Source organism: Genypterus blacodes, unplaced genomic scaffold, assembly GCF_046128005.1.
Source record: "Genypterus blacodes isolate CSIRO-AG114 ecotype Tasmania unplaced genomic scaffold, CSIRO-AGI_Gbla_v1 ptg000027l_1, whole genome shotgun sequence".
NCBI lineage: Eukaryota > Metazoa > Chordata > Actinopteri > Ophidiiformes > Ophidiidae > Genypterus > Genypterus blacodes.
Genome location: NW_027466840.1, coordinates 2,205,384 through 2,232,089, shown reverse-complemented (window position 1 = coordinate 2,232,089; position 26,706 = coordinate 2,205,384). Strand labels below are relative to the sequence as shown.

At 47.5% G+C, this 26,706-nt stretch overlaps 1 protein-coding gene across 3 annotated transcripts; it reads left to right on the top strand.

Moving 5' to 3' along the window:
* Positions 1-402: 402 nt before the first annotated feature.
* LOC142993186 (sodium/potassium/calcium exchanger 2-like) lies at positions 403-26,706 on the top strand. 3 transcript variants are annotated; one of them, XM_076143876.1, is made up of 10 exons: positions 403-599; positions 1,379-2,457; positions 13,518-13,626; positions 14,699-14,713; positions 19,414-19,512; positions 20,526-20,608; positions 24,553-24,687; positions 24,824-24,913; positions 25,062-25,228; positions 25,797-26,706. In XM_076143876.1, the coding sequence occupies exons 2-10, from the start codon at positions 1,558-1,560 to the stop codon at positions 26,044-26,046; spliced, it is 1,848 nt and encodes a 615-aa protein (XP_075999991.1). In that variant the 5' UTR covers positions 403-599; positions 1,379-1,557; the 3' UTR covers positions 26,047-26,706. The 3 variants fall into 3 exon arrangements, with proteins under 3 accessions (XP_075999991.1, XP_075999990.1, XP_075999992.1); XM_076143875.1 differs by having other exon boundaries at positions 1,376-2,457; XM_076143877.1 differs by lacking the exon at positions 14,699-14,713 and having other exon boundaries at positions 1,376-2,457.

Here is a 26,706-nt window from a genome sequence, read left to right as displayed (position 1 = left end):
TCATCTCATGCAAAGAAGAAGAAGAAAGAAGAAGAAGAAAAAATAATCAGTAGAAATATTGCCTTTGCTGTGTAACCACGGCAACTCCTCCCTCAAAGTGCAACATCACCAGTCAGTCACCGCATGAAACAAACAGGGGGGGGCGATGTGGATGTGGCTGATGCTTCACCTGGCTTTGTTAATACGTCGCCCCGGGGTCACGTGGTGAGCCGAGGCTAGCACATATTCTGCCACATTGGCGAGGCATTTTCGACGGGGGGGAGGTATGTTCAGTCTCATCTGAGAGAGAGAGAGAGAGAGAGAGAGAGAGAGAGAGAGAGAGAGAGAGAGAGAGAGAGAGAGAGAGAGAGAGAGAGAGAGAGAGAGAGAGAGAGAGAGAGAGAGAGAGAGAGAGAGAGAGAGAGAGAGAGAGAGAGAGAGAGAGAGAGAGAGAGAGAGAGAGAGAGAGAGAGAGAGAGAGTTGGCGAAGCAGTTTTTCCAAAGCTCCTCCTCTGTCGGCGGAGAGCACAGAGCGGTCACATTTGTTCAATGAGAGCAAGAGGGCACCGGGGAGGATCTCCTAAGCTCCACACGCCGCCGTTTCCTCGCCTCTGTCAAAGGTAAGACGCGGACCGAAAGCCTCTCCACGCGTCATGCGCCTTTCGCCCCTAACGTGAGCCTCGACGCCTTGGGTTCGGTGATGCTGGCGCGGTCGCATTTTGTCCTCTGTTGTTGGTGGTGTGTGTACGTGTGTGTGTGTTAGTGTGTGTGTTTGTGTGTGTGTTAGTCTCTGTTAGTCTGTGTGTGTTAGTGCGTGTGCGCGTGTGTGTAAAGGGCGAATCAGGCGTCATTGAAGGGCACACGCTCAGGGTGGTGGAGGGGGGGTTGTCGCTGAAGCTGGGTGTCACCGAGGCACCCTGAAGGCGACAGGTTGGGTCGTTCACGCGCGTTAACGGGAGATGATGCGTTTGGGTCCTGGCGTGTTTGATAACTAAGCAGCAGCGTCACACCGCGTGGACACGTTCACGGTCTGCAGACCTGCAAGTCCTGCGCGTGAACCGGCGGCCTTCACGTGTCGCGACATTTCTCGCCGTGGATTTTTTGATGATTCTTTTAACAATAACAACATTCTGTGATCTGTGACATTGAAATTCCCAGTTTATGTAATTTTTTTTAAATTCAGGGATTAATCATTTACTTTTATAATTGCTTATTTCAACTGATCAAATCAAACCTTGAAGCTATCAGGGCGAACTCAATGTTTTTCCTCATAAATAACTTCAATAGTCAGCAATTCATTTCCTCTCACTGATTCAGCGTTTGTGTGTTGCTCCTACAGTATGAATATCTTACACGCTAATTTTTTTTGTCTGTTTCTGCTCTTGACATCTGCCAGCAGAGGCTAATATGAAGACGCCGTTTGGCAAACCTGACCCCGGAAAGCTTCTCGTATCATTTCTGCACAATTGAAGCCGATAGAGACGACGCCATGCATCGTCTCCGGTAAAAAACAACTTTCCCACTCTCCCCCTTTCCTACCCAGCCATTGAGAGTGAGGACACGAAGAGCTGCGCAGAGATGGCTTCAGATGAACCCTGCGTTGAGACGCTGGAGCGAAGACCCGTCTCTAGACTGCAGGGCTACCTGTGTGCGCGGAGAAAGCTGAGGCCCGTGCGAATCTTAGGGTTCGTCTTCGGCCTGGTGGCTGTAAGTGCTGTCTCTTTCTCCTTCAGTGCCTTGACCTGGAGCTCAGGGGATCTCAGTGAGTCGGTACTCCCCCAGGAGAGCCTCCTTCAGTCTCCTCCCCCGCACAGAACTCTACTTTTCACCCAAAACCAGAAGGACCCCAATGTCTCCGCTGACATGCCAATAGCCATGAAATCTTCGGGAAACGGCAGCAATAACCAGGGGGATTACCCAGCAGACCTTTTCACCCTCGAGGAGAGGCAACAAGGTGCAGTGATCCTTCACATGTTCGGCATGATCTACATGTTCATCGCCTTAGCCATAGTGTGTGACGAGTTCTTCGTCCCGTCACTAACAGCAATCACAGAGAAGCTGGCCATTCAGGATGATGTGGCAGGTGCCACCTTTATGGCGGCAGGTGGCTCAGCCCCAGAGCTCTTTACTTCCATCATTGGCGTCTTCATCTCACACAGCAATGTGGGTATTGGGACCATTGTGGGCTCTGCTGTGTTCAACATTCTCTTTGTCATCGGGATGTGCGCCATCTTTTCCAAGGAGATCCTCAACCTGACATGGTGGCCACTCTTCCGGGACGTCTCCTTCTACATCATGGATCTGATCATGCTCATCGTCTTCTTCCTGGATAACGTCATCTCCATGTGGGAAAGTATCACACTGCTGTCGTCGTACGCGGCGTACGTGATCTTCATGAACTTCAACAGCAAAGTGGAGGGGCTGGTCAAAGGCTGCATGAACAAGAACCAAGTGGTGGAAGTGGAGGTGCAGCCCAAGGTGAGTTTGTTTCCTCTGAACCTCTTGTTCTTCATCTGCCTCTTCCCTTCATCACCACCACCCCCTCTCTCCACTCCACTTCTGGGTTAAGCTCTATAAATTGACTCCCAGGCTGACAATCAAATCCCACAGCAATCTCAGACACCAGAAACAAATTCAGTTTTAAAATATTTGCAAAGACAAATATAAACCACATGCAGTTTGATTTAAAGTAAGAAAGGAACACAGCTTAGAGGTTGTTGAGGTGTTACTTCTTATATTATAGTATTACTTTCCTCCATGTTTGCTATGACGGGAGCCAGCAGTTCTTTTATCTGATATGTGAGTTTGTGTACATTCAACATTTGATGCCAAATTTGACCTTTTTCTTCAAACAACGGCATAAAAAAGCAAATATTTCTCACACTACTGCTGTAGGAACAACTGTGTTGCTTCACATAACATTCACCCCCTCGATGATACTTCAGGGCAAAACACACCGCAGTGCAATTTGACACCAGTGTGGAGATTATCCGGACGGATTTAGATTTCTTTGTGACATGAGATGGAAATGAAATTTTGAGAAAGTTGCATTGTAAAGCTTTCATTAAATCAGGATTTATTCTAAGTACATAAAGGATATTTAATCGTACAGTTACACAATATTTGAAATGGAGCCCCCCCCCTCACATCTCCCCAAATGACTCGCACGCTCGATGCTTTCAAGGAGCCCCATGGCAAGAATCGCTATTCGATATGCACGATATTAAACAAAGATGATTATCCTTCATTCGACTCAAAACAAAGCCAGGAGACAAAGTCATTCTTTGGTTTTTGTGGCATTTTGTTGTCGTCCCGCTCATTTAATTTATGTCTTATGCGCAAGAACAGAGCCTGAGTGCCAGAGAACACTTGGATGACCTTGAGCTGCGGTGGATTCTGGGTACTTTGGCTAAGAGAACCATTTGTGTGCGTTTCCTCTATCTCAGGCATTGTGTGTAACATTTCAGTCAGATCATCGTCTCCATTCGTATATATATTACCTGAAATACATCACATGCGTAATAGCGTGTACTACGTATGTCAGCTAGCCTCTTTTATTCTGTGTTCTGGGTTAACGGCGTTCATTAGAGTCGCCAAGGAGCAAATATTATTAGAATACAATCTTCTGAACAGCCTTTTAATAAAGTTTCGACACTTTGGGGACGTGTGTGTGTGTGTGTGTGTGTGTGTGTGTGTGTGTGTGTGTGTGTGTGTGTGTGTGTGTGTGTGTGTGTGTGTGTGTGTGTGTGTGTGTGTGTGTGTGTGTGTGTGTGTGTGTGTGTGTGTGTGCGCTAATGGAGTACACTTGGTGTTGGATTGTTTTGGAACATAAACCCCTTGCTGTTTAACCATAAGACACGCAGAGGTTCCAAACCTACCTGCCGGGGCAGATGGGTACCTGGGATGGAGCACACTGAGGGCCTATAGTCTGGGAGATGCTTAGATGGTGGCGGTTTGCTTTGACGTGTCAGGACAACGTGTGCCATAAATACCGTGAAATAATGGAGCCTGAAAGCCGCGTGGCTGGCAGTGTGACTCTGAACATTTAGAAACCATCAATCGATTTAGTGCTGTCCAGTGACTGCTGCCTTTCATCTTGTTGCATAAGCGATGCTGCAGTGTTCTCTCTGTGGCAGTTTATTCTCTCCTGCTCCAGGTAGCGGCACAATAGATGACTTTGTTTGTCTTATTTTTCTTGAAAGTAACGCCGTAGCTCCTGGCCAAGCTTTTCCATCATTTGAAGGACTCGCCGTGTCGTGCTACTGGATTTCTCTTTTCTTTTTGTTTTACCCCAAGGATGAGGTGCACGATTCTCAATATGATGTACTCAGAACTGTCAGCTTTCATTCCTGCTCAGCCAATGCTAGCTCTGTTCACGGCCATTGTGCCTACATTCACCAGCCTCATCAAAAGTAATCCATAATAATCTCCCAATCCAGTTAACATAACCTTAAACGCTCCATAATACTGTACTTACTTTGAATTAAAGCCAAATAGGATAGAAAAAGCATTTGTTGGCAGCATATGGATGCAGAGGACATTGTATGACAATGGTTCTCAACCTGTGGTAGGAGAAACACTAATGGCCCTTGAAACGCCCCCTGGTGGTAGGAATGTCTTGGATTTCGGACCACTGGTTTGAGGAGTGAATCAAGTTGATGATGGTAATGGGAGTGTTTGCACCCAATCTAACTTGTGTTGTCCATTGTATTGGACCAGCTGTTCCAAATGTGTCCAATCAGAGAGTTCCATTGAAGGGGCGAGTCTGCCTATAAAAAGACTCCTTCATAGGACGGGCTTGTGTTTCCTCCATCCTCAGAGGGGAAATAAGATCCCTTTAATAGGAAGGGAGGAGTTAGCTGTCAAATCAAATGATCCCAATGCCTTACATGTTATTTTGCTCATTCATCTTTGACCAAACTGATGTTTGTAGGATGTATCGGCTGATTAGTTCTACTCTGATTGGTGCCTAATACTTGTTTGCCTAATGAGCGCTCAGCTGCTGCTAATCTCACAACAAGGGCATTGCGCTTTGGCCAGGGCGAGTGAGATTGTCACCTCTGCCTCGCCGAGAACTCCAATGGGACGCGACACTCCGGGCTGTTGCTTGTCTTGTGCTCTGCGTCCTGCTGCTTAGCAAGCCGAGACACTGACATAATATTTGTTTAGCGGACTGTTGAATGTTGATGATTGAAAAATGTTAGGATGGATTTTCGTGGTGGTCAGTCTCATTTATTCCCACGTTATTTAACTCTCCGCTTATTATTATTTCCATCCACAGCCGTTTCAAAGCCTTCCTTTTGTCTCTGCTGCTTACGCCAAACTGTGCTCCTTTGTCACCTTTGCCACGAGTCACAGCCCCTCCACGTTGACACCAAGGCTGTCAGCAGTGTGACACAGCCTGGGCCTGTGAGATGCGATGGCACAAGGATTCCAAGATGGAGTCAATTTACTGTATTTCTGCTCACAATTGTCACATCTTCAGAGTCGACTCTGGCGCTTGCACAGAGGTCTGAATATTGAACACCAAGTCACTTCATACTCGTGTGTGTTTGTGTGTGTAGTGGCTCCAGTTTCCTGGCCCTGCGACCCCCAAACTAGAAAATTCTATATCAAATTCGATCCTCAACCTTTCCCCACATGCCCCGCCCTCACCACTACGCCCTTTTTAGGACTTCTGCACCAAGCCGACGCGTGTTTATCTTTTGACCTTTAGGCCTCTCTTTGTTTAGCGGATGGACTGACCGGCTGCTTTTGAAATCCCGGCTCAGGCAGACGAGATGAGCCAGCACTTTGGTCGGCTCTGGTGTTTTGAAAGACAGAGGGATGTTAGTGGGATGCCCCCGCTACTTGTTTCGATCATGGTGACGCATGAGAGGTCGTCGGGGATCTTTTACGAATAACAAACAGCAAAACGTCACCTTGCAATGTTAAACCAGGCAGGAGCAAATGACAGATTCAGCAAAGTGTTCCGATCAAGGCAAAGAAATGAAATATTTGTGGAAACGCATAAGAAATTCCAGAACGTCGTCTTAGTTTCTGCATCCAAACCACAATATTATCTCGCAGCGTTGGATAAGCCAGAGTGTATCAAGGCAGATGTTAGTTCTGCAGAGATGGAAGGTGCGACCTCTGATGCATTACCAAGCTATAAATAGCGTCACGGAGGCGACATCCTCCATCAGGATGCACTTCAAAGATCAGTTACAAAGCGGATTCTGTGCAGGGGGCAGACTGTTTGTGTTTCCTCCCCACGGATTCAGATATTCGGGCGATGTCATCGATGCCGCACACCTTCTCTATATCCATACACGTTATCCTTATGTTTTGACTATGTGCGGTCTGTTCATGGGATTATGTTTGTGAATTTTCAGCTAAATCAAGATCCTAACTGATACAGTAGAACACCGTCTCCTTTTCAGTGAACAAAAGCCAATATGCGGTAAATCCTGTTCAAAGGAGAATGTTTCTATACGCCAGAAATGTGTACATGTCAGTCGATGGCATGTTTCAATAGGAAAGAGTGTGTTGCCGTTAATGTCCTTCATTTCTGCACTGTAGTATGTTTGTCCTTGATGTGTGAATATTGTGTGAATTCACAAAAGAGTATTCATGCAAGCGTCCTTCAAAAGAGTAGAAGTGGTAGTAGTAGTTGTCGTTGTAGTAGTCGTGGCCTTGATTTCGAAAATTAGAAATTCCATTTATTGCTCGTGTTTGGAAGGATAGTGGTAGTTAGTTTGGTAGTTGGTTAGGAATGTAGAAGGATGGCAAGGGACAACCAACGAAGAAATGCGTCATTCTTGAGTGCAAATGTTGAAGAATCCACTGCAGGAAGCATGAAATGTGTTGATTGTGTGCTACCGTACCCATTAATTGGCAAGTTCATGCCGAAGAGGCTCCTGGGTTTGTAGAGCGTACACACAAACACACACGGTGAACGTTGGCTGCGCCGCACAGAGGAACAGAATCATTTTGGCGGATGAAAAACGAGTCCTTGTCCGGTCGTATAGGAATAGAAAGAACGCTACTTTGATGTCATCATGACGACAATACGTTTTCCGGCGAGTAATTACTTATCCTTATTGAAAAAGCCAATCGAAACCCACGGACGACTATTGTGACGTTGCCTGACGCTCCCTATTATATTATCCGGGTTCATTTTAATCACACTGAATGGTAATAATGACACAGGCGCAGTTCCCAGTCTTCATTAAATATGAAGATAGCTGCTTTTATGTTGCCCTTGATTGGTTATTGTATCAAATCTCTCCCCTCTATTCTCATCAGAGGCAGAATTGTTTCTAAGGTCACCTCGTCACCTATTAAAGTGGTCTTTGTAATTACCTAAAGCACAATGCGCTCTGCTTTAAAGCGACAAAACACAACGGCGAGGTTTGTAATTGTTGCCTTGAAACAGAATAAGATAATTATCCATGCAAAGCAGAGTCATTGTCAGCCTTGTGCCCGTCGGTGATGTTTACCCCAGACAACAGAGATGTGCGCCTGCCCCTTGATACCAACGTCTCCGATGTTATTTCCATCCGCAGCGTGTACATCTGTTCCGCCGGCTGACTTTTATTAACGTCGTACCGCTGTGCTTTGTGCTTTTGCTTACACTTTATTCCAAAGTCGTGCTCCCAAATCTTTGATGCCCATATTCGCACGCCGAGGCACATCCCGCAGACATCCAAAAACACAGATACGCTGTCCTTAACAGCGGCGCAAAGGTGCATGTGGCGCGAATATGGAGACGCATCAGAAGCTCAGGGTCAGGGAGATCAAGGCACGCGTCCAGATTTATTCATGCTGGTCCCTCTGTTGCAGGTAAAGCAATTCTGAGAACTGGAACAGGGATTGTTTTTCCTTTTTTTCTCTCTCTTCGCTCTCTCTCTCTGTCTCTCTCTCTCTCTCTCTCTCTGAGCCTGAAGGTGAAACGTTGAGGCTTGCAAGAAACTGAAAGCCTGTATCGATCAACGGCTATTTTTGAAATCGGGGGGGTCGAATCGGCTAATGTAGCTTCACTGTAAAAGCATCATAGTGAAGGGCACAGGGATCTTTATCTCACGGGTGTATGAAATGACACACAGCAGCCCGATCAGATGGAAGCGGTGCGTTTTGATGGGGGGGGGGGCGGAGGACTGGTGGGCCGCATGTACTTAACTCTTTCCCTAAGGGGGGGGGGGGGGGGGGGGAGATTCTGGGCCGTAAACATCAGCCTCACTAAGCTCCGGCTGAGCGTCACATCTGCTTTCACGTCTCGTCGGCTCCTGTAAATGTGCATAACTCGCAAAACCCCAGGTCGGTGACGTCCGTGCTGATGTGCGTATCTCACAGCTGCAGACAGACCTGACACCGCTCTGATAACCAGGGGAGGGGGGGTGGGGTTCAACCGAAATATAAGAGTGTAAACCCTTAAAATGCAAGTGATTGCAATCAGACGGTCTCTAATGAGCTAATTAGGAGAAGAAAAAAAGTTCCGGGGCTCAGCAAATCTGCGGGAAAAAAACCCTTGAACCTCTGCTCCCCTCATCTGAGAGGAGGGTTATGCTACCACTTGTCATGTTTAGTACGAGTAAGAGCATTGCATCAGGATGCCCTCCAAGCCACACCCCCTCCCCCTCTCCCTCTCTCTCTCTCAAGGTGACCTGAAAGGGTTCTAGCTTATCCACAGTACGATAGGCTACGTGTTTAGAGTGTTTAGAGAGTGGAGAACGTCCCAAAACAGTCTCGCACTGTAAAGAAGTCGATGGAAGGAATAATTCCCGGACCTAGATCCACACCAGACAGGAATGGATTCTTCCACCAGGTTGCGGTCCCTAACTTTACCTCTTGGAACTCCAAAAGCATTCCAATCAATCAGCCGTCTAAGTAAGGCTGTAGGTTAGAGAACAGACACACACTTTGTGGACAGTGAGTCTGGGGGTCAGGGGGGGCGGACAGCCCAGTCCATTAGAACTCCAAACCCCTGGTGCCGTTGGTATCGACGGTCGGCGCTTTGAGAGCCGGTCTCTCACCAGCAGCCCAGTCAATACTCGCATATCTGACCTAATGCACGACTATCGAACGAGGGCTGCTCGTCCGCTGAAATGCAGCGTTCACGTTTGCGTTTGATTAGCAAACAGCCAAATTTAGCTCAAATCAGATCAATAAGCAACGCACAACCAATGTTCTAGTCTCACTTTGTAGTACCAGTGTGCTGAATGTACAAAGTTTCAGTGGTTAACACTTGAATCATCCCGCAGGCACCACTGATTGCTGGTGTGGGGGGGGGAAGTCAAAAAGCACAAGGTGACAGGATCCAGCTGAGCGTCGGGCTAATTGCGTTCGCTTACAAAAATGACACAGCAGTTTTTGTCTCCCCCCCCACCCCACCCCATTTGTCTCCAAGTAGCACGAGTCTGATTGGTTAATGGGAGGGGGGGAGTAAGAGGAAGCAATTTTGGCTTAGTCGTGGCGAGCACTGCCTTGTGGGAAATCAGCGTCGTGGCAGCTCCTGTAATTAGTTCTGCTTGTTAGAAAAATGAAGGGGTTACTAATTAGCAAGTGGATGGCTTCTTGACTTGTTGTGCATCTCCAACCCCCCCCCCCCCCCCTCCTTTCCTTGAAGATCATCATTATGAGAGAGAGAGGGAGAGAGAGGGAGAGGGATGGGTTGGTGTATGCGTGATGCATCTACTATCGCCGGGCCGAATCTCTGAGGCGGTTTTGTTGCCGCACTGACAGTCAGATTGCTACTGTAAGCACGCGCAGAGGGACGCCTGAAGCTCCACCACACTTTGCCCTCTCAGTCTAGGGTCGCAGTTTTTACACACACACATAGGAGCAAGCGGTCGTCGTCGCCCCTTTCAACCCCTCCTCAGCTTTTCTTCACCTCTCCGTCCGAGGTCTCTCGGGAACCTTTTCGTCTTTGCGGACCCGGAGGTTTGGCCGTTGCTCTCCTACAGATATGGAGTTTATGTCGTATCTCCATTACTTTCTCCAACACCGAAACTATAGGTCCTGCTCGAATTGATTCATTCACAGAGAGAGTGCACATGGCAGAACGGCAGATCCCCTTTCACAGTCGGATCTTCTTACTTTCACATGGGATACGTGCCTTACCAAAATAGTAATAAAACAGTAATCTGGGGTTGTTTTTAGAATATGATTCAATAAAGAACTTGTAAGTACCAAGATAAGTTTCTCATACATTTCTTACCATTTAATGTTTTTTGTACGCATAAATCATCCAAAATCTAGAGCACATTTGCCATCAAAAGGATTTAGAATTGCTCATCAAGATTCCCCCGCTGTTTCACTTTGAGACAAAGGTTCGTCGGGTATAGAAAGAGAGTTTCATGCTGCACTGCGATGCTTTCTGAAGCATGAAGAAAAAAGGCAAATCAAATTCTTCCAGAAATAGCTCCCCTCTTTTTGTGTGTGTGTGTGTGTGTGTGTGTGTGTGTGTGTGTGTGTGCGTGCGCTCGTGTTGCATATGAAAGGACATATAATCCACCGCTGATGTTCGAAAAGTCAGGATTTGCAGCTCGGCTTTTGGGTGATTCATTAGCGAGCGCAGATTCCTACCCCGAAGCCCCTCCCCTCCTTTTCCTTAAGCTGTTGGCAATTTGAGTTCTGATAGCGGAAGTCATTTTGCCCGATGTCACACTTGCCGATAAGTCTGAATAACACGGCGTTTACGTGATACCAGGCTGCAGAGGGACTCCTTTTCTTTTTCCCCCCTCCCTCCTCGGGCTGATCCGCTTCCAAGAATGATCCTGATGTGACATTACGTAACATTTTTTGAAGCGGTATTAGAGAGCGAACATGCTAATCTCCCCGCGTATGCGATTATTGGTCATAATATTGAACGGCGGCTTAATGAGCGGCCCCCGTGGCATGATCTAGATCTGGCACACTCACCTGTTCACTCCTCACACACCGACACACCGCAATGCCCGGGTGCCCTTGAGCAAGGCACCGAACACCCAAAACTGCTCGAGGCGCCGTATCATTGACATGAATGACGTGTGTGTGTGTGTGTGTGTGTGTGTGTGTGTGTGTGTGTGTGTGGAAACGTGGTGGTATAGCAGAATAACTCATAATGCCTTTTCTATCAGCTCAGCTTTTGTTAATTTTTCTTCCTGGCAAATTTCATTTCTGTCGTTCCATCCGCAACTTCACAGAGGCTATGACTAATACATGAGGAATTATGAGTCGCTAAGCAGAAACGGCGACTGACATTCACTGTGAGGGGGAAAACGGTAAACATTCTCTTAGCTTAAAGATGTAACGGCAAGTTTTTGTTTGTATTTTTGTCGAGTGCATAATCACACGGTAATCAAAAGTGAAGTGCAGATAACGGCACACCCCATCCTGCACAAGCGTGAAGAGATTTGATAAGAAACGCCGCATTCCGTGTTTTAGCATATCTGATCATTTAACATGCAAATGACTTACGGGGCTGACGCTCTGGAGGATGTCGCCTCAGATTTTTGCGCGTTTGCTCGATTGCAACATCAAACTGGATCCGTCTCCGCATTTCATTTGGCACCGGGCGGCTTCGCTCAGCGCACGCCGGCGCCGACGCCGACGCCACCAGGGTTTTTTTTGTCAGAAGAAGCGTGTAGGCCGTGCCACAATGATCCGGACAAAAGCTTTTGTGTTTGATCCCTTGCAGTTTGAGGTGCTGGGCTTTAAGTGATTTCACACACAGTGGAGGCAAAGCACTTAGTGAAAGGGCTTTTGTTTCAGAAATAGATTGTGTTACAGTTACACACATGCCAAATAGGCCCTAGGAGGACGATGACAGGGAACGAAGTGATTGTTAAGGAACTGCACTCACTTTAGCATGATCTGGTCCAGTAGGATGGCACACGCGTCTCCGCCCTCAGAGGGATGTTATCACATTCAACTGCCAACATTCAACCTGCAGGCCAGTGTTTGATTGCATTTACACCCCGCATGTCCAGAGCAGCCTTTGTTTACTCATCTTCTTATTCTAGAGTTTGCAGACTAACTGACTCCTGGCGGTTCAGCTGTGCGGCTCTGAAAACATCACATCGTTTATATCAGTTTATATCCGGAGCACAGGGCAGTGTTTACAAAGCAACCACCCTCATACGCACCACGATCCAAGGGCTCTGTGTTTTCAAAAGAAGGGAGAAGAAACGGGAACGCCGCAGGAAGTACAGTCTCTTTTTCAAAAGGAGGGTGTCGAAGAGTCACAAGTCGCCCGTTTGTAGAGGCTACATTCAAGAGAGGAGTTGGCCGTGACTCACGTTTAGCTCAGCTCCAACACTAGAGGAAGTAGCGAATTAACAAAAATGCATTTTGACCAATCAAACATCACAACACTTCACCCAAAGAGGCCAAATCACTGCGTCTGAAAGCCCTGTAAGCTGAGTCTTTACCCTGAAAGTTTGTTTTGAAGTAGTCTGGGGCCTTAAGTAACCGAGTGTCGTGTAAATCCATGTGGGCACCAGCGAACATTGCTCTGCCTTTGACTGACACAGCAGGCAGGGAAGGAATCTGTCCTTAAGTCTCGTCCACTTACATCACAGCCCGTCTCTGTAGCTGTGGCGTAATGTCTTCTTATCGTCGTTTCATCTTTGTTGTCCGTCTGGTTGTGTGCGGCATGCTTCACATCTGTGTCCTCTTTTCTCTTCTCCTCTCTCTCTCTCTCTCTCTCTCTCTCTCTTTCTCTCCCCCTCGCTTTTACTTCTTCTCTCTTTGTGTTGGATGAGAAGCCAAGTCCTGTGGCGCCCGAGGATGACAGCAAGTTGTCGGTAGGTCCTAATTGACAACCCCTCCTGTCTGCTTGTGTCTGTTTGTCCCCGTTTATGTGTCGATAGAGTACGTTGTGTTTCTCTCACCATATTGTGCGCCACATGTCCGCTGTTATCTCTTACCTTCTGCCTGGCTGTGTGCTGAGAGAAACTCCATTTCTCCCCCCCCCCCGCCCGCCCTCCCGCATGCTAAACACAACCTAGGAATGAAGCATGTGCTCAGATAACCCAAGACATGTAAATAGAAGTGCTGCTGCCAAAAGAGACTTTGCACAGCCAACATGTCTCCATCGCCCTTCCGCTCACACCCGCGTCAGTGTGTGAATTAGCAGATGACGCCTCCGGGCTGCGCCTACGCATCGCCATGCGGGGCATCGCAGGAAAACGTGGACGCCCTTCCGAAACAGCTGTCGCCCGCAACGGTGCCCAATGTCCCGCCGTTCCCGAGGTCGGCTACACGGGAGTGACCTTGGAAAGAGCTTCTGGGCTTGTTTTTGGGGGAGAACGCAAAGGATGCAAAATGCAACTCTCGTCATTAATGCATGTGTTCATCCACAGGGCGGATATTTTGCGTATAGTTTGCGCATTTTATCACAGATGAACAAATTGATGATGAAGATACTGCAGCACATGAGACAAACAACATTGAATTCAGTTTGTGTTGGTGAGGGCAGAGCTAAGAACACATGATTGCACCCTGAGAAACCAGTGAAAGAGGTCCATCCCATGTCAGGTGGATGTATGATTGACGCCCTCTTCCTCCTCTCACAGACCAGGCCTCGTCTTCAGAGGGGTGGCAGCTCCGCCTCCCTGCACAACAGCTTGATGAGGAACAGCATTTTCCAGCTGATGATCCACACGCTGGACCCTTTAAGTGAAGGTAAGACGGGAAACGCAACTCGCCAGTGCCACACACACACATCTCTCGTAGGTCCTTCAATAGTTACACAGAACCGTGCTTGTTAGCTGCGTTCAGCCTTGGCAGAGGTATGAGCCGGAATGAGCCGCCCCTCCGGTTGTATTAGCCTCGATCGGCTTTGACCGAATTGATCCCTTTGAAATGATCCGTGTGAGCCACGGCGGAAAGGATGACGAGTCGGATCATAGCAGAGGAGGAAGAGGATTTTCCTTTAATCCAACATGAGGACCTATTAGAAATGTAAAACGGCGGCGCTCGGCACAGGGGATGAATATGTTAATGCAGTACTCTTATCTGTAACCACGCCCCTGAAAGGAAAAAGGGGAAATGTATTTAAACATGAGCTTTGGTCTCTGTGTCGCTTAACGTTGACGACACAGCTCAAGCTTTTATTTTGAAATGTCCGCGTAGGCAAACATGCTACGCTAATGACGTTGGTCCTCATCGGCGGACTAATTGCGTTGCAGGTTAAATGGCTTCTTTAGACGTGGATGCCGCTGCTGTAATGGGCGGTTGAAGTCGGTCCCATTTGTAGATAAGTGAGCCTTTATCGACGTGATGAAGGCAAAGGAGCATTTGGCTGGCGAGCCGCCCCCGCGAGGGGAGAGGGGGAGCGGGCGCATCCATCAAAGACGCCAGGCTGCTCCGGTTGTCCTTGCATGCTCTTTGGCTTTAAGTGGAGCTCAGCAGGGGGAGGGAGGGGGAGGAGGGGGGGCTGGCAAGGACTCCATCCATACATTTTTCATAAAAAGAATCCCAAAATAAATATTAGCAGGAGGGAACGTCTGAGGTTGCTTGTTAATTCCAGGAACTGCTTGCCTTCCCAACTTCGAGGGGTGTGTGTGAGAGCTTGTGATTGAGTGTGTTTGCTTGTTTGTGATCAATATTAGAGCAACCAATGATTTAATGTGCATTATACAGCTAAATATATACCTGGCTTCATCGTTTCTCTCTGTTTCTGTGTGTGTGTCTCTCTCTCTCTCTCTCTTTCTCTCTCTCTCTCTCTCTCTTGTTCTCCTTACTGTCCGCTCAGAATTTGCTGACTCTGGTGAGTTACTCCTCTGATTTTCTGTCTTCCCCTTCCAAATCTGTGTTGTTCTCATTCCAAACAGCATTGGAGGCAACTCTCTCTGTCGTTGTCGATCTGTGTCACGTCCTGTCCCGTTCCTCCAAAGCTCCATTCTCCTCCTGTGGGTTTGTCCTCCCCCATGAAAAAAACCTCTGTCCCCAATGTCCCCAATCCTCTCTCTCTCCTCTTACGTGCTCCTTTAACACTAGTGACACCTTATCAGGACGCACCCATACCTATGATCTGCCCTTTCTCTACCTACTGTACATGCAGTCTGTCAGATACTAGCGATCCCAATCTTCTTAGCTTACATCGGCTCAAATCTAACGTGTAGAATCATGGAAACCGATCCGTTTGGGCCACATCCATAAATGGGAATAGTTAGATAGGAATCGGATATTTGTGAAGGGTCAGCCTGGAGTTATAAGCAGTATGTCTTATAAAAATGGAGTTTATGATTCCCCCCACGTGTGCGCCTTTGCTTTTGCCCTTCAGTAAGTTTTATCGGGACGCGATCATAACTTTGCTGCCAACGACAAGGTTGACAACCGCACGATGGAACGTCGAGGCTGATGGATACCCGCAGGACACAAACGCCGTGGTTTGATCAAAATATTGTGATTTTTATTTGTACATATTCTGCCAATAGACAGATTGTCTGCGTTTGCTCATTTGTTCATTTCCTTCGTGTCTCATTTGGCGTATTTGTCCTTGTTAGGCCTTTTTTCCTTTTTTTTCCCTGTTTTGCTTGTTTGATCGAGCAGACGTCGTAAATCCTACACATGCCGAGCAGACGGGACAAGGTCGTTTGGCTACATCATCACACACCCACACACACACACACGGCGGCGTGCTCTCTTGAGCTGGCAAGACGCTTTGATTTATTGGTCACCCTGGTCAAACGTCAGCCGGGGGCGCCTCAAGAGGTTTCATCGGAGTAGACGGGCCGCGTCAGGAAGTAAGCGGAAGGAGAATGTTGCAAATGAAGAGAAATGTACTGATATTTGAGTTTCCATCCTTTGTTTCCTTATTCAACGTCTACTTTTGGGTCAAATCTGTTTGAACTTATGAAATCTGGGCAGCATTTCCAGCTTCCCAAAGCAGCACTTCATCGCTCACAGGGTCAGGCGCTGACCCACAGCCGCATCGATCACGTTGTTCAATAATGCACCTCGCAGCCCCAACGTGCGGCGCAGATATATTTTCCACGTATGGAAATATGATATTGAACACAGGCTTTGCTGATGTGTTTGTCGCCCCCCCCCCCGCTGTCAGACTTTCATTTTGTGTCCGCTCGGCACTTTCCACGCGTCATCCTCATCAAGCCAGTTTGCTGTCGTGTGTGTGTTTGTATTTTTAATTTGGCTTATGATTATGTGGGATATTCTTGACAGTAATGACAAAATACTGCATGAGAACTCTGTGAAACTGTATAAATAATACACATTTGACTGTTACGTATAAACACAAAGGATCATGTGAAATAAAAGTGAATAGGAAGTGCATAATTAATTAAAATGTCAAATCTAGATATATTTGAAATGAAGGTGCTGAAAATGTATGAAATGATCACGTCTGGTATGTTATGTAACTATCCATTGTGACCAGAAAACCAGCAGCTATCACTCACACACACACACACACACACACACACACACACACCCTCCCCTCCCCTGTCCGCATCGGGCGGGTGAAAGAATCAATGTTAAAAGCCTTTTCGCTCCAGCACAGACTGTGAATTTTCCTGACACTCCAACCCCCAGCAGACACACACACACACACGCACGCACGCACACTCTGCTCACCAGAGGTTTGGAGGTCACGCTGCAAGGACAAGAGGGCCCCTGGTAAACAACAACAAGCCTTCCTCCTCTCGTCGCAGAGGGCAAACAGAGCAGCGATTGTGCGGCGGGTTAATTGCCCTCAGAGCTGCCTCGGTCGCCGCTTGTTAGCGGTCCGGCTCGCCGTGATAGTGCACTTGAAAACCCAAATTGTCCAATCATATGGGATTGAGGCACTTGTGTGGGAGTGCAGCAGATGAGCAGGACACTGAAGTGGGATGTTTTCATCTCATTTGACTGCCAACTCACACATTTGGCAGTGGAGTGGCGTTGTAATCCTCTCACATTTGGGCACGGTCACACATGCTCGTACACAATCCCAGATTTGCGTGCGTGAATGTGGGGTTTTTAACATTAAACTTGAGTGAATATTAAAAGACTCAGGTTAAATTTGTGTAGAAATTAGGCCAAAAATCCCAAATTAGCAGCTTTTGAATCCGCACAGTAGCTAAACTGCTATGACGGAGGAAGCGTGGCACAGCTCCTCTGCGACGGCTGCCGGTTTGAATCCGGGGCCCGATTCATCTCGCAGATGTGCTGACCGTCCGCGGGAACTGCTACAGTCAGGGAATCGTGGGATGAATTGTTCCCGTTTGGTCAAAAACGCCGAGTCATCAGCGCACGCGAAGAAGCAATGTGCACAGAGGATGAGAGGACTCGTCTGCTTCTTTCCTCTCTTCTTCCTCTTCGTTGCCGTGGTGGCTGCATGTTGACCCAGTAAATTGTGATCTTCCCGCATTTGCTTTTTGTTTATTTTGTCATGAAGTGTTTTGATGAATCTTTTATTATTTCTCGGACACGTATTGACCGCCGCCCCTCCTCCCTCACCCCCCCCGTCTCCACTAATGGCCGTCTGACCTGTGCCACTGCCTTGGCCTCTTTAGAGCTCCTGGAAGAGTTTTAATGTCTTTTTTTTGGTTTTTTATTTTCTAACTTAAACCCTGGCAGCTTGTTTTGCACTTATGCAGTGATGACTTGGAGAGACCCCCCACCTCCCCCTCTCTTCCCCCCTCCTTCCCCCCCTCCCTGTACATTTTCTGCTTTTGTATGTGATGCAGAACCCTCTCCGTGTTCCTTCCTTCCTTCCTTACTCTCTCTATCTCTCTCTGTCTGTCTGTGCGTGTGTGTGTGTGTGTGTGTGTGTGTGTGTGTGTGTGTGTGTGTGTGTGTGTGTGTGTGTGTGTGTGTGTGTGTGTGTGTGTGTGTGTGTGTGTGTGTGTCCCCGTTGCCTTACCCTTGTCTTTTGCTGTGATGTTGTAGAGCTTGGGACTTATGGGAAACTAAAATATTATCACTCAATGACTGAGGAAGGTAAGATTGAAAGTTTTCACTTGATTCTCTGCGTCAGCTTTTATGTCATCCCTCTCTTCCGCCATCTTGGTCATGACCCGGCACATCCCAAACTCCCCCATTTCCTTTGCTTGCGACATCCACTTTGGCTTTAAGTTGGACAACCTCTCTGAGATTTCACTGACATAAGTGCAAATCGTGGTAGCCATTGTCATTGTTTTTGTTTTGATTTAGTTTTTTCGCCGCCTTTTTTTGGCTTATTGTGTCTGCCCAGAGAATATTTTCCGTACTTGTTTGTGTTATCGTTGTGTGTGTGTGTGTGTGTGTGTGGTGTTCGTTTCTCTGATGATCTGCACCAAATGAAACACCAACTGCTTCTTTTTGGAATTCTCCCGGCAAAATGTTGACATTTTACTATTTCCAAGGCACAGTTAGGGTTATTATTGTCTGCGTCATTGAGGAATACAACACGTCGAGGTAACGCTCTCACCAGCAGCGGCTACACACACACACACACACACACACACACACACACACACACACACACACACACACACACACACACACACACACACACACACACAAACTCGTTGGTGAATTTGGCATAGGAATGACTCATCCACCCAGCGGTTGCGTAACGGGCAGATCTGATGGGGGAAACGAGGCTTGTGAGCAGAGGTTTAAAGGGAAGGGAAGGGCCGGTGCTGGTTATTCTCCACCAGCCTGGAATTGCTTCATCATTATGCAAATGAAGTCAGGTCCTCGCCTGTCCTCACACACTGAATCACGAGGAAGAGGTGTAATCACAGAGGCGCCTCATCCGTCACCGCATTCCCCCGTGATTCCAAGTAGCTCTGGATTTCCAAATGAAGTGGCATTCCGAGTTCGACGTCAGATTCCGGCCAGCCTGTGCGGTGTCGCTACACGAGCTCCACGCTCGCCGCTATCGGGCGCACTGCTTACGTAAACCCACGAGGTCACGTTGCCGTTCGATCCATGACCGGTTTCAATTTGATACATGAATGTAGCAGCCCGATCAATACAGCCGCTCTATATGAAGAGCAAGCCGATTGAATTTCTCTAAGTAGGACACATCACCTTATTCATGCTTTAAGGGGACTTCCACATGGAAAGGCCTGGCAAACTTAACCAAAGGCTTTGAGAACAATATAAGGGTTTTTATCTAAGTATTGATTATTTTTATTTTATATCCTCCCACCCTAACGTTTGCTTTTTGTTCCCCGCTGACCTCTTGACATCTCCTGTGAGTTTTTGATTGGATGCAAAAATCCGAATCTGATCTCCTCGCAAGAGATTCTGTCCCTCCCCCCCCGCCGGCGCGCCACCGCCACCACCTCGGCGGAGGACACTGCAGGATCATCAGTATGTGATACGCCACGTCGCATATTGACTCTCCGGGGTTGTTTGAACGGCAACTTTCCGCGAGTGCGATCAGCGGTCAGAGGCAGCGACCAAGAAGCTTTAGCGACGCTTCAACGTGCAGCTTCCTGTTCAGCGTTTCACTTTTTGTTCGGATTTGTTTTGCAGGGAAATTTCGAGAGAAGGCATCCATCCTTCACAAGATCGCTAAGAAGAAATGCCAAGTCGAGGACAGCGAGAAGGCCAACGGTGTCGCAAGCCGATCAGGTGAGCCGCTCGCCAATGGGAGAAGTTTTCAAAATTCATTGATTTTTGAATTTAAAGGGAACATATGGTATCAAAGTTGGCCGGCTGCTTGGTAAACGTAGAACCTCCTGAATCGGCCCTCTGAACTTGTTAATGAGCGTCACATCCCGAGTTAAACAAGCATGACATTATCAAGAACTGCCAAATTGATTTGCTAGCGTTGTCTTGGAGCAGTGTTTAAATCAATCACAGTCACTGCCAAGTGTAATTTATGTGCTTTTCACTTCAAAGAGCAGTGAACCAAAGGATGAACCGGGGGGGGGGGGCTTTGTTTTATGACTCCAAGGTCCTCAGAGCTGCGAAATCAAAGCGAGGCGTAGAGACGCATCAACAAGGCTGAATTATGCTAACAGTGCCGCATTAACATATTAACATCTCATCAGAATGCAAGACTGGTCATCGCAGCGTATTTTTCAGATGATGTATGTCTTGACTGTGGATGTTGCTGACATGTACCATCACCATCACAGCCAATCAGTGAATCCATATGTAGTTACTGTTTACCAAAGATTTTATGCAATTTCCATCGCAATTATACTTTTTACCCTCCAATGACACAGCTTTTGGCTCACTGCGTTTCAATAATCGACTGGTTTGCAGCAGGATGTGACGAGGGAAAGAGATCAGTCAGTCACGCCCTCAGACCACATGAAAGATACTTTGTCATTCTGTAACAGTTAGGTTTGCTCTCCTCCTTGAAGCAGGCGCAGCGCGTTTACACTATCTAGACCCATTCCAAATCTGTTCCAATTACAAATGAAGTCTGAATCCAACAACAAACAGTCAAGTCCTGTCGGCTTCATAACGCAGAGATTCCTGGGATTCCTATATCCACAATGAACCCGAGAGCAGAGTCTCAGATCCTGTGAATGTGATTTGATAATGAGTACCGATAATCAACCTCAGCCTCCCCAAACCCATCCTCTTTGTCGTGTTTAGTCCTTGCAGAAATAAATTATCCATTTTTTCCACAGACAAGAACCTTCCAAACAGCTCCAGCGTGGAAGTGGAAGTGACGCCACCCATGAACGGGACGGTGGGGCAGGAGGGGGAAGCGGTAAGGGAGAGTCGCAGCACACACACACACACCACACCACCCTAATGAACTCCTTTAATACGCTATTTTAATTTTCCACCAGCTCACTAATTCGCCCGCGTTATTAAAAGATAACAAAAATTGTGAGATGCATATCAAAGTTGGAGCGAGTCGCTCATGAAAGCTTTATGACCGCCCGTCTGTGTCTGTGCGCTGCCTCGAGCGTGATTGATGCAAAGGTTGCAGTCGTGACCGCGCAGGTCACTGCTGCTGATCATTTCCCAGCGTGCACCTGGCTCGAGTTTCTCCGTCTTCAGCCAGAGCTGTCAGAGAGCCGTCTCCTTCCCACTGAGCTCTGTAATCACACTCCATACCCGCCTGCTGCTCCCCACCGCCGGACCCGGAGAACGAACACACATACACACAAAGCTCAGAGTGGCACGTGCGGCCGAGACGCGGTCCAGACTCGCACCGAGCCGACAGATGGTCCAGGGGCACGAGGGCGTGAAATCCAAGGATCACACTGAGCTGGATGGAGGCGGCCATTTCAGTCATCCCGCCGACCTCTCGCACTTTATTATTATTGTTATTGCGACCCACGGTGACACCAAGACGATGCTGCCATTTACAACTCCATGCACGTGAGGAATTTGAGATTTTCATTGGAAATACAAAAGGTGTTCCAAATTTGACTTTCATAAACTCTAATATGACCTGTGGCCCTGCGTTAATACTACACGTTTGTTGTCTGTGAGACTTTCTGTACCTCAGGAACTCCTTCTTAGTTATGTTAGTAGTCTATTAGTAGTACATTAGAAAAAAAGAATTCTTGTAATCTGAATCATATGGGAAGTAGATTCTGTGGGAGGAGCCGTGTTTCACCATAAGACCACGGGTGAATTGATTTGTTGTTACACTGCACCATGTTGTTCTTAGATTGATCTCTGGCTGTTGGGTTAATTATAGTCTTGACTTATAAATCTTTCATCGCTCACTCTGCCACCTTTGAGACTGAAAACAGCTTTGTCTCCAAAATGGGAGGTGGTGGGAGCTTCCTGCAGACGGGGCTTTTCGTCAACCTTGTGTTTCTGGAATGCCAATATGCCGGTGATTCGCAGAATTTGGAAAATGTGCACGCTCTTTGTGAGGGGCGGGCCTGATTCCCAAACAACGCTATTTCTGGAGGTGTCAGCCAGGAAGAGGCCGGGAGAGGCTCACACCTTCATACGCCAAAAGAGACCCGATCATACTACGTGTTCAATCCCCCCCCCCCCCCGGATGCCTTGGCAACCAAGACTGGGGAATAAAAGGGTAGAAAAGGTCATATTAAAAAGTGCAGCAGGCTTCTAGAACAATTTCCTGGCTCCTGTTTTGTGGTTCAAACCCCTGAGGGCTGTACTAACAGAAATTAACACATTTTGCTAAAAACAACAGCAATTCATGGTTTATCTCTCACAAAACCACTGTTGTATAGTGTTCACGGTGCAAATTCATCAGTTTCTATTTTTATAAAGCTCTTATATGAGGAGGAATTATCAGCAAATTGTGAGAAAGACTGACTTTGAGCTCTTATTTTGAATATTTATGAGCATAAAGCTCTTGTAATCACTTTTAGTCTAAAACACATCAAAGGGAACGATAACCCAGGGGCTTTTATGACTCATCTCGCCTCTTTTACCACGGCAACACCACTAAGACGATTTGATAAAACTGTGTGTGTGTGTGTGTGTGTGTGTGTGTGATGAGTTTTCATTCCCACATATAGCCTCTGTGTAACTATCATGATATTCTCAGGCGGTTATATGTTATGTTGGAAATGAAATGCTCTCTGAAAACGAAGTAAGGAGAAAGAGAGAGTCGTGCTTTAGTGCAGACGATAACTTGAAGTGGTTTTGAATGTTCTGTCTGGCAGCTTTTTGCTCCACTTCCAGGTGATCCTGTGTTTGCTTCCCTCCAGGGACAAAAACAAATTTAGTAAATGTCACGCCTCTCCCCGCAGCTCTGTGCTGCCTGGTAAAAGTCAGTGCCTTTAAGCTTGATGATGGCCGTGATGCCAACTGAGGCACCACAGGGCAGGAAAGGCCCCTGAAGGGTTTGGCATTTTGGAACCAACTTAGACTAGAGAGTAGCGGCTCTATGGGACGCTTTAGCCTAGAAAGCAACCAAAGCACATCACAAATACACAAATAAATGAAAGAGGCACGGTGTGTCACCCTGAAACACTGACCTGCATGCTGTCTGCATATCCGTGACTGAGGCGGGGGTCAGCACGGGGCCAAATGTGTCGCGTGTGTGAAAGCGTGGTTAGTGATCTGAAATATGACAAGGACATTCCCCGCTTGGACATTCTGCACGCATCAGTACAAAGTTCACAGCTTTGAACCTTCCACATCCTAATTACCACATGGAATCTGATATTCTTACATATCTTCTGACATGTAAACACACACATCCTGTGAATGAATGTGTCCCCAAGTCTTGGTAGACATTTTAAAGATTGCGACAGAAAGCACAGAAATACCCGGTCGAATTATTTTGTCTCATTTGCGTCCATTGCTGTGTTTACTATCTCACAAACGAACTGTCAGATCTACACCATGGAAACACAGGAATGTGATACCGGCCTGTTAAAAAGCAGATCACAGAGGCCGGAGCCGGACTGTAAATGTAGACTCTGAGTTCTTATATCTCACATTAACTCAAGAAATTCTCTTCATAAAGCTTCTTGTATTGGTTTGAGGCCTTTTCAGCGATAACAATGCAACCATCTGGATATGGAGAGTAGGAGAAATCAGAATGCTCAGCATAAGTGATGCAGGCTCGCTGCCTTTTGTTTGGCAGCTCTGATTACCAAGGTTACCAGGCAATACTCGACAGCAGCCGCTGTCACAGCAGGATAAGCTCCATATGATTCATGTTGCGTGCAGTAGCCATCTTTGAAAGCTTCGTGCTCCGCTCCCCGAGCACGCCTAATTGATGCTTTTCAGACGCTCCTCTCCTTTTCACTTAGAATAAATGAACCACCGGAAGAAATTGTTTATTATTTACAAACGCCGCTTTAGAGGTTTGTTTTCTTGCCGGTTGTCGTTCCCGTTCTGCTATCCTGTGTTGTGGGATTGTTTACCTGAGCTGGCATCAACTCGCAAAATGGCAAGAGACAAATTCTAGGTCATCAGTGTGTTCTATTCTGATGTGCGTGTGTGGACCTGTTCTCCGCAGGTCCCCGCGGCTCCTTGCCCTCCTGTATAATTGGATACAAAGGGACCTTCGGCATCTTTCTACTCTCAAAAGGGTTGTTGCCGTCGTGCCACAAAAATGTACCAGGACCAGTATGTTGCCTGATTGATCATAATGATGAGCTCGCCGTGATCTCATGCTTGATTTTACCAGACAAACCACAAACAGCAGCACTCTTCTTCCTCCTGTTGGGAGTCTGAGCACCTCACGTTTGTACAGTGACAGCTTATTTTCTGCTGATGTGGAGAGAAGTGACGCTCTCTGGCTCACTCGGCATGCCAGCGGCAGCTCCAATCAGACCGCAGGGTTCTGTAGTAACCAGTGATGAGCCCCTGATGACTGGAGAGCCGGAGCCCTTCAGGCGCGGCGCAATCTCCCATCATCAAACCCCTCCGTCTCAAGGTCACCCCAGAGCAAAGGCACATTCCCATCTAACGCCCGCATCTATTTCTCCGGTCCCGTGTGGAGTCTTTGCAGTGCTCATGTAACAAATGCCCCCCCGCCCCCTCCTCTCCTGACAGTTGCTATGGAGAGATTTAGCTCAAACAAACAGTTATCAACCTAAACGAGACACTGGCATTGTCATGAATTTCCAGACAAAGGCATGACAGGGTGATTTAACTCGTATTGACCTGATGGTTATCTGTGCTTTGATGGGGTGACGCTGATTCAGAGGATCAAACATCAAACATGTATCTATCTTTCTCTCTCCTCTCCTCTCCTCTCAGGCTGAAGAGGAAGAGGAGGAGGACCAGCCTCTGAGCTTGGCCTGGCCAGACTCCAATCGCAAGCGCTTTACCTACCTCTTCATCATGCCTATCGTGCTCCCACTGTGGCTGACGCTGCCTGACGTCAGGAAACAGGTGTGTGTGTGTGTGTGTGTGTGTGTGTGTGTGTGTGTGTGTGTGTGTTTGTTGATGTGTAGTAATAGTCTTAACTGTGGAATATTAGTTTTGACACCACTGCTAAATTCTGTCTTCTCCATTTTCTGTCCGTCAGTCGGCGAAAAAGTTCTTCCCCATCACCTTCCTGGGTGCTATCTGCTGGATCGCGGGTTTCTCCTACCTAATGGTGTGGTGGGCTCACCAGGTACACTGACCTCCTTTACTCAGAGCAGATAGATCAGTTTTGTCACCTCCTCCTCCTCCTCCTCTCAACCAGCCCCAGGGAAGCTAGAACGAGAGATTATGTTTTATTTATTCGGAGCTTAGTTCTGGGTTTTTTTTCCTTGCTGCAGGTTGGAGAGACCATTGGGATTACAGAGGAGATTATGGGTCTGACCATATTAGCAGCTGGAACCTCCATCCCTGACCTCATCACCAGTGTTATTGTGGCACGGAAGGGTTTGGGCGACATGGCCGTGTCCAGCTCCGTGGGCTCCAACATCTTCGACATTACAGTCGGGTATGTCATTATGGATATGCAACGCACGGAATCTTTTAAGCATGTATGGAAGGAATAGCTAATTTTGAACCCTGATGTTGGCCCCTTACTCCCCCGCCCACACACACACGTTTGCATTGTTTTGCTTTCTCTATTGTGCCTGGTAATGTCGACTCTGCACACTGTCAGCACAGTCCAAGGTCCAGTCCAGCGTTTGTTGTCATAAAAACGCTTTTTCTTCTCGTATAGCATGAGGGCACGTGCCAAAGCAGATTATATATCACAGCAAACATGGAGCTGTTTAGGATCTCTCTCTCTCCCTCATCATCCTGCTCCTTATTTCAGGCGTCTTTTGGAGCTGATAGTCTGAGCACGGTTGTGTGTAGATGTCATAGTCAAGTGGTATTAATTTTTTTGGGATTGAAGACAGAAACAATTGTAATTTCTCCTGTTAAAATATATTTGCTCATATTACTCTTATAGCTGTGAAGGTACATTTAAGTACATTTTCTGACATTTGCCTTGATAACTGATCTGCTAACAACACCGAATGTCCGTCTGTCTGTTTTGGGTCTTTGTGTGTTTCCAGACTGCCATTCCCGTGGCTCCTCTGGACCTTAATCAGCGGCATGAAGCCAGTGAAGGTCAGCTCCAACGGCCTCTTCTGTGCCATCGTGCTCCTCTTCATCATGCTCCTCTTCGTGATTATCTCCATCGCCGCCTGCAAGTGGCGCATGAGCAAACTGCTCGGCTTCATCATGTTCCTGCTGTATTTTGTCTTCCTGGTGGTCAGCGTCATGCTGGAGGATAAGCTCATCACCTGTCCGGTGTCCATCTGAGGGTGGCTGCTGCCTTCTCTCCCCCCCAACGCCATGACAACCCCATTGCTCCCACCTGACCCTTGTGATCCTTTACCCCAGGAAGAGAATAGGAGATGGAGAATAATACTAAAACAAGGAAAATAGTCTACCTTTAAAACAAAGACACAGGATAGTTTAGGCGGGACCTGAGTGCATTTTTATATATTATTATTATTGTTGTTATTATTATTATTATTATTATTTAATTGGCAGTTTAGGGCGGTTGTGGGTCTGTCAGCCAAAGAGGGAAACATAAGGTATGCCATTTGCTTCACTCGATCAGCTGGATTTAACACTCCTCCTTCTCCTGTGAACTTTGGGGGAAAAACCACGAAAACGCTAGAAAACTGTATCAAACTGTTAAATAACTGCAGTGGCTGAGCTGAAACTGTAGAAATACTTGAACACATGAGCGTGCACACACACGTTCCCGGAGCGATTCCACGTTGGGACGGCTGCTGTCAGCGCCGCCAAGAATGAGAACGAACCGATCAACGGGAAAAATCTGCGGGCCGTGTCGCTGGAGGAGAGAGGTGGAACGTCGAGTAAAGAAGACTCACCAGGGGGCGCTGCTGCTGCTGCTGCTGCTGCTGCTGCTGCTGCTGCTGCTGCTGCTGCTGCTGCTGCGTAACACAGCAG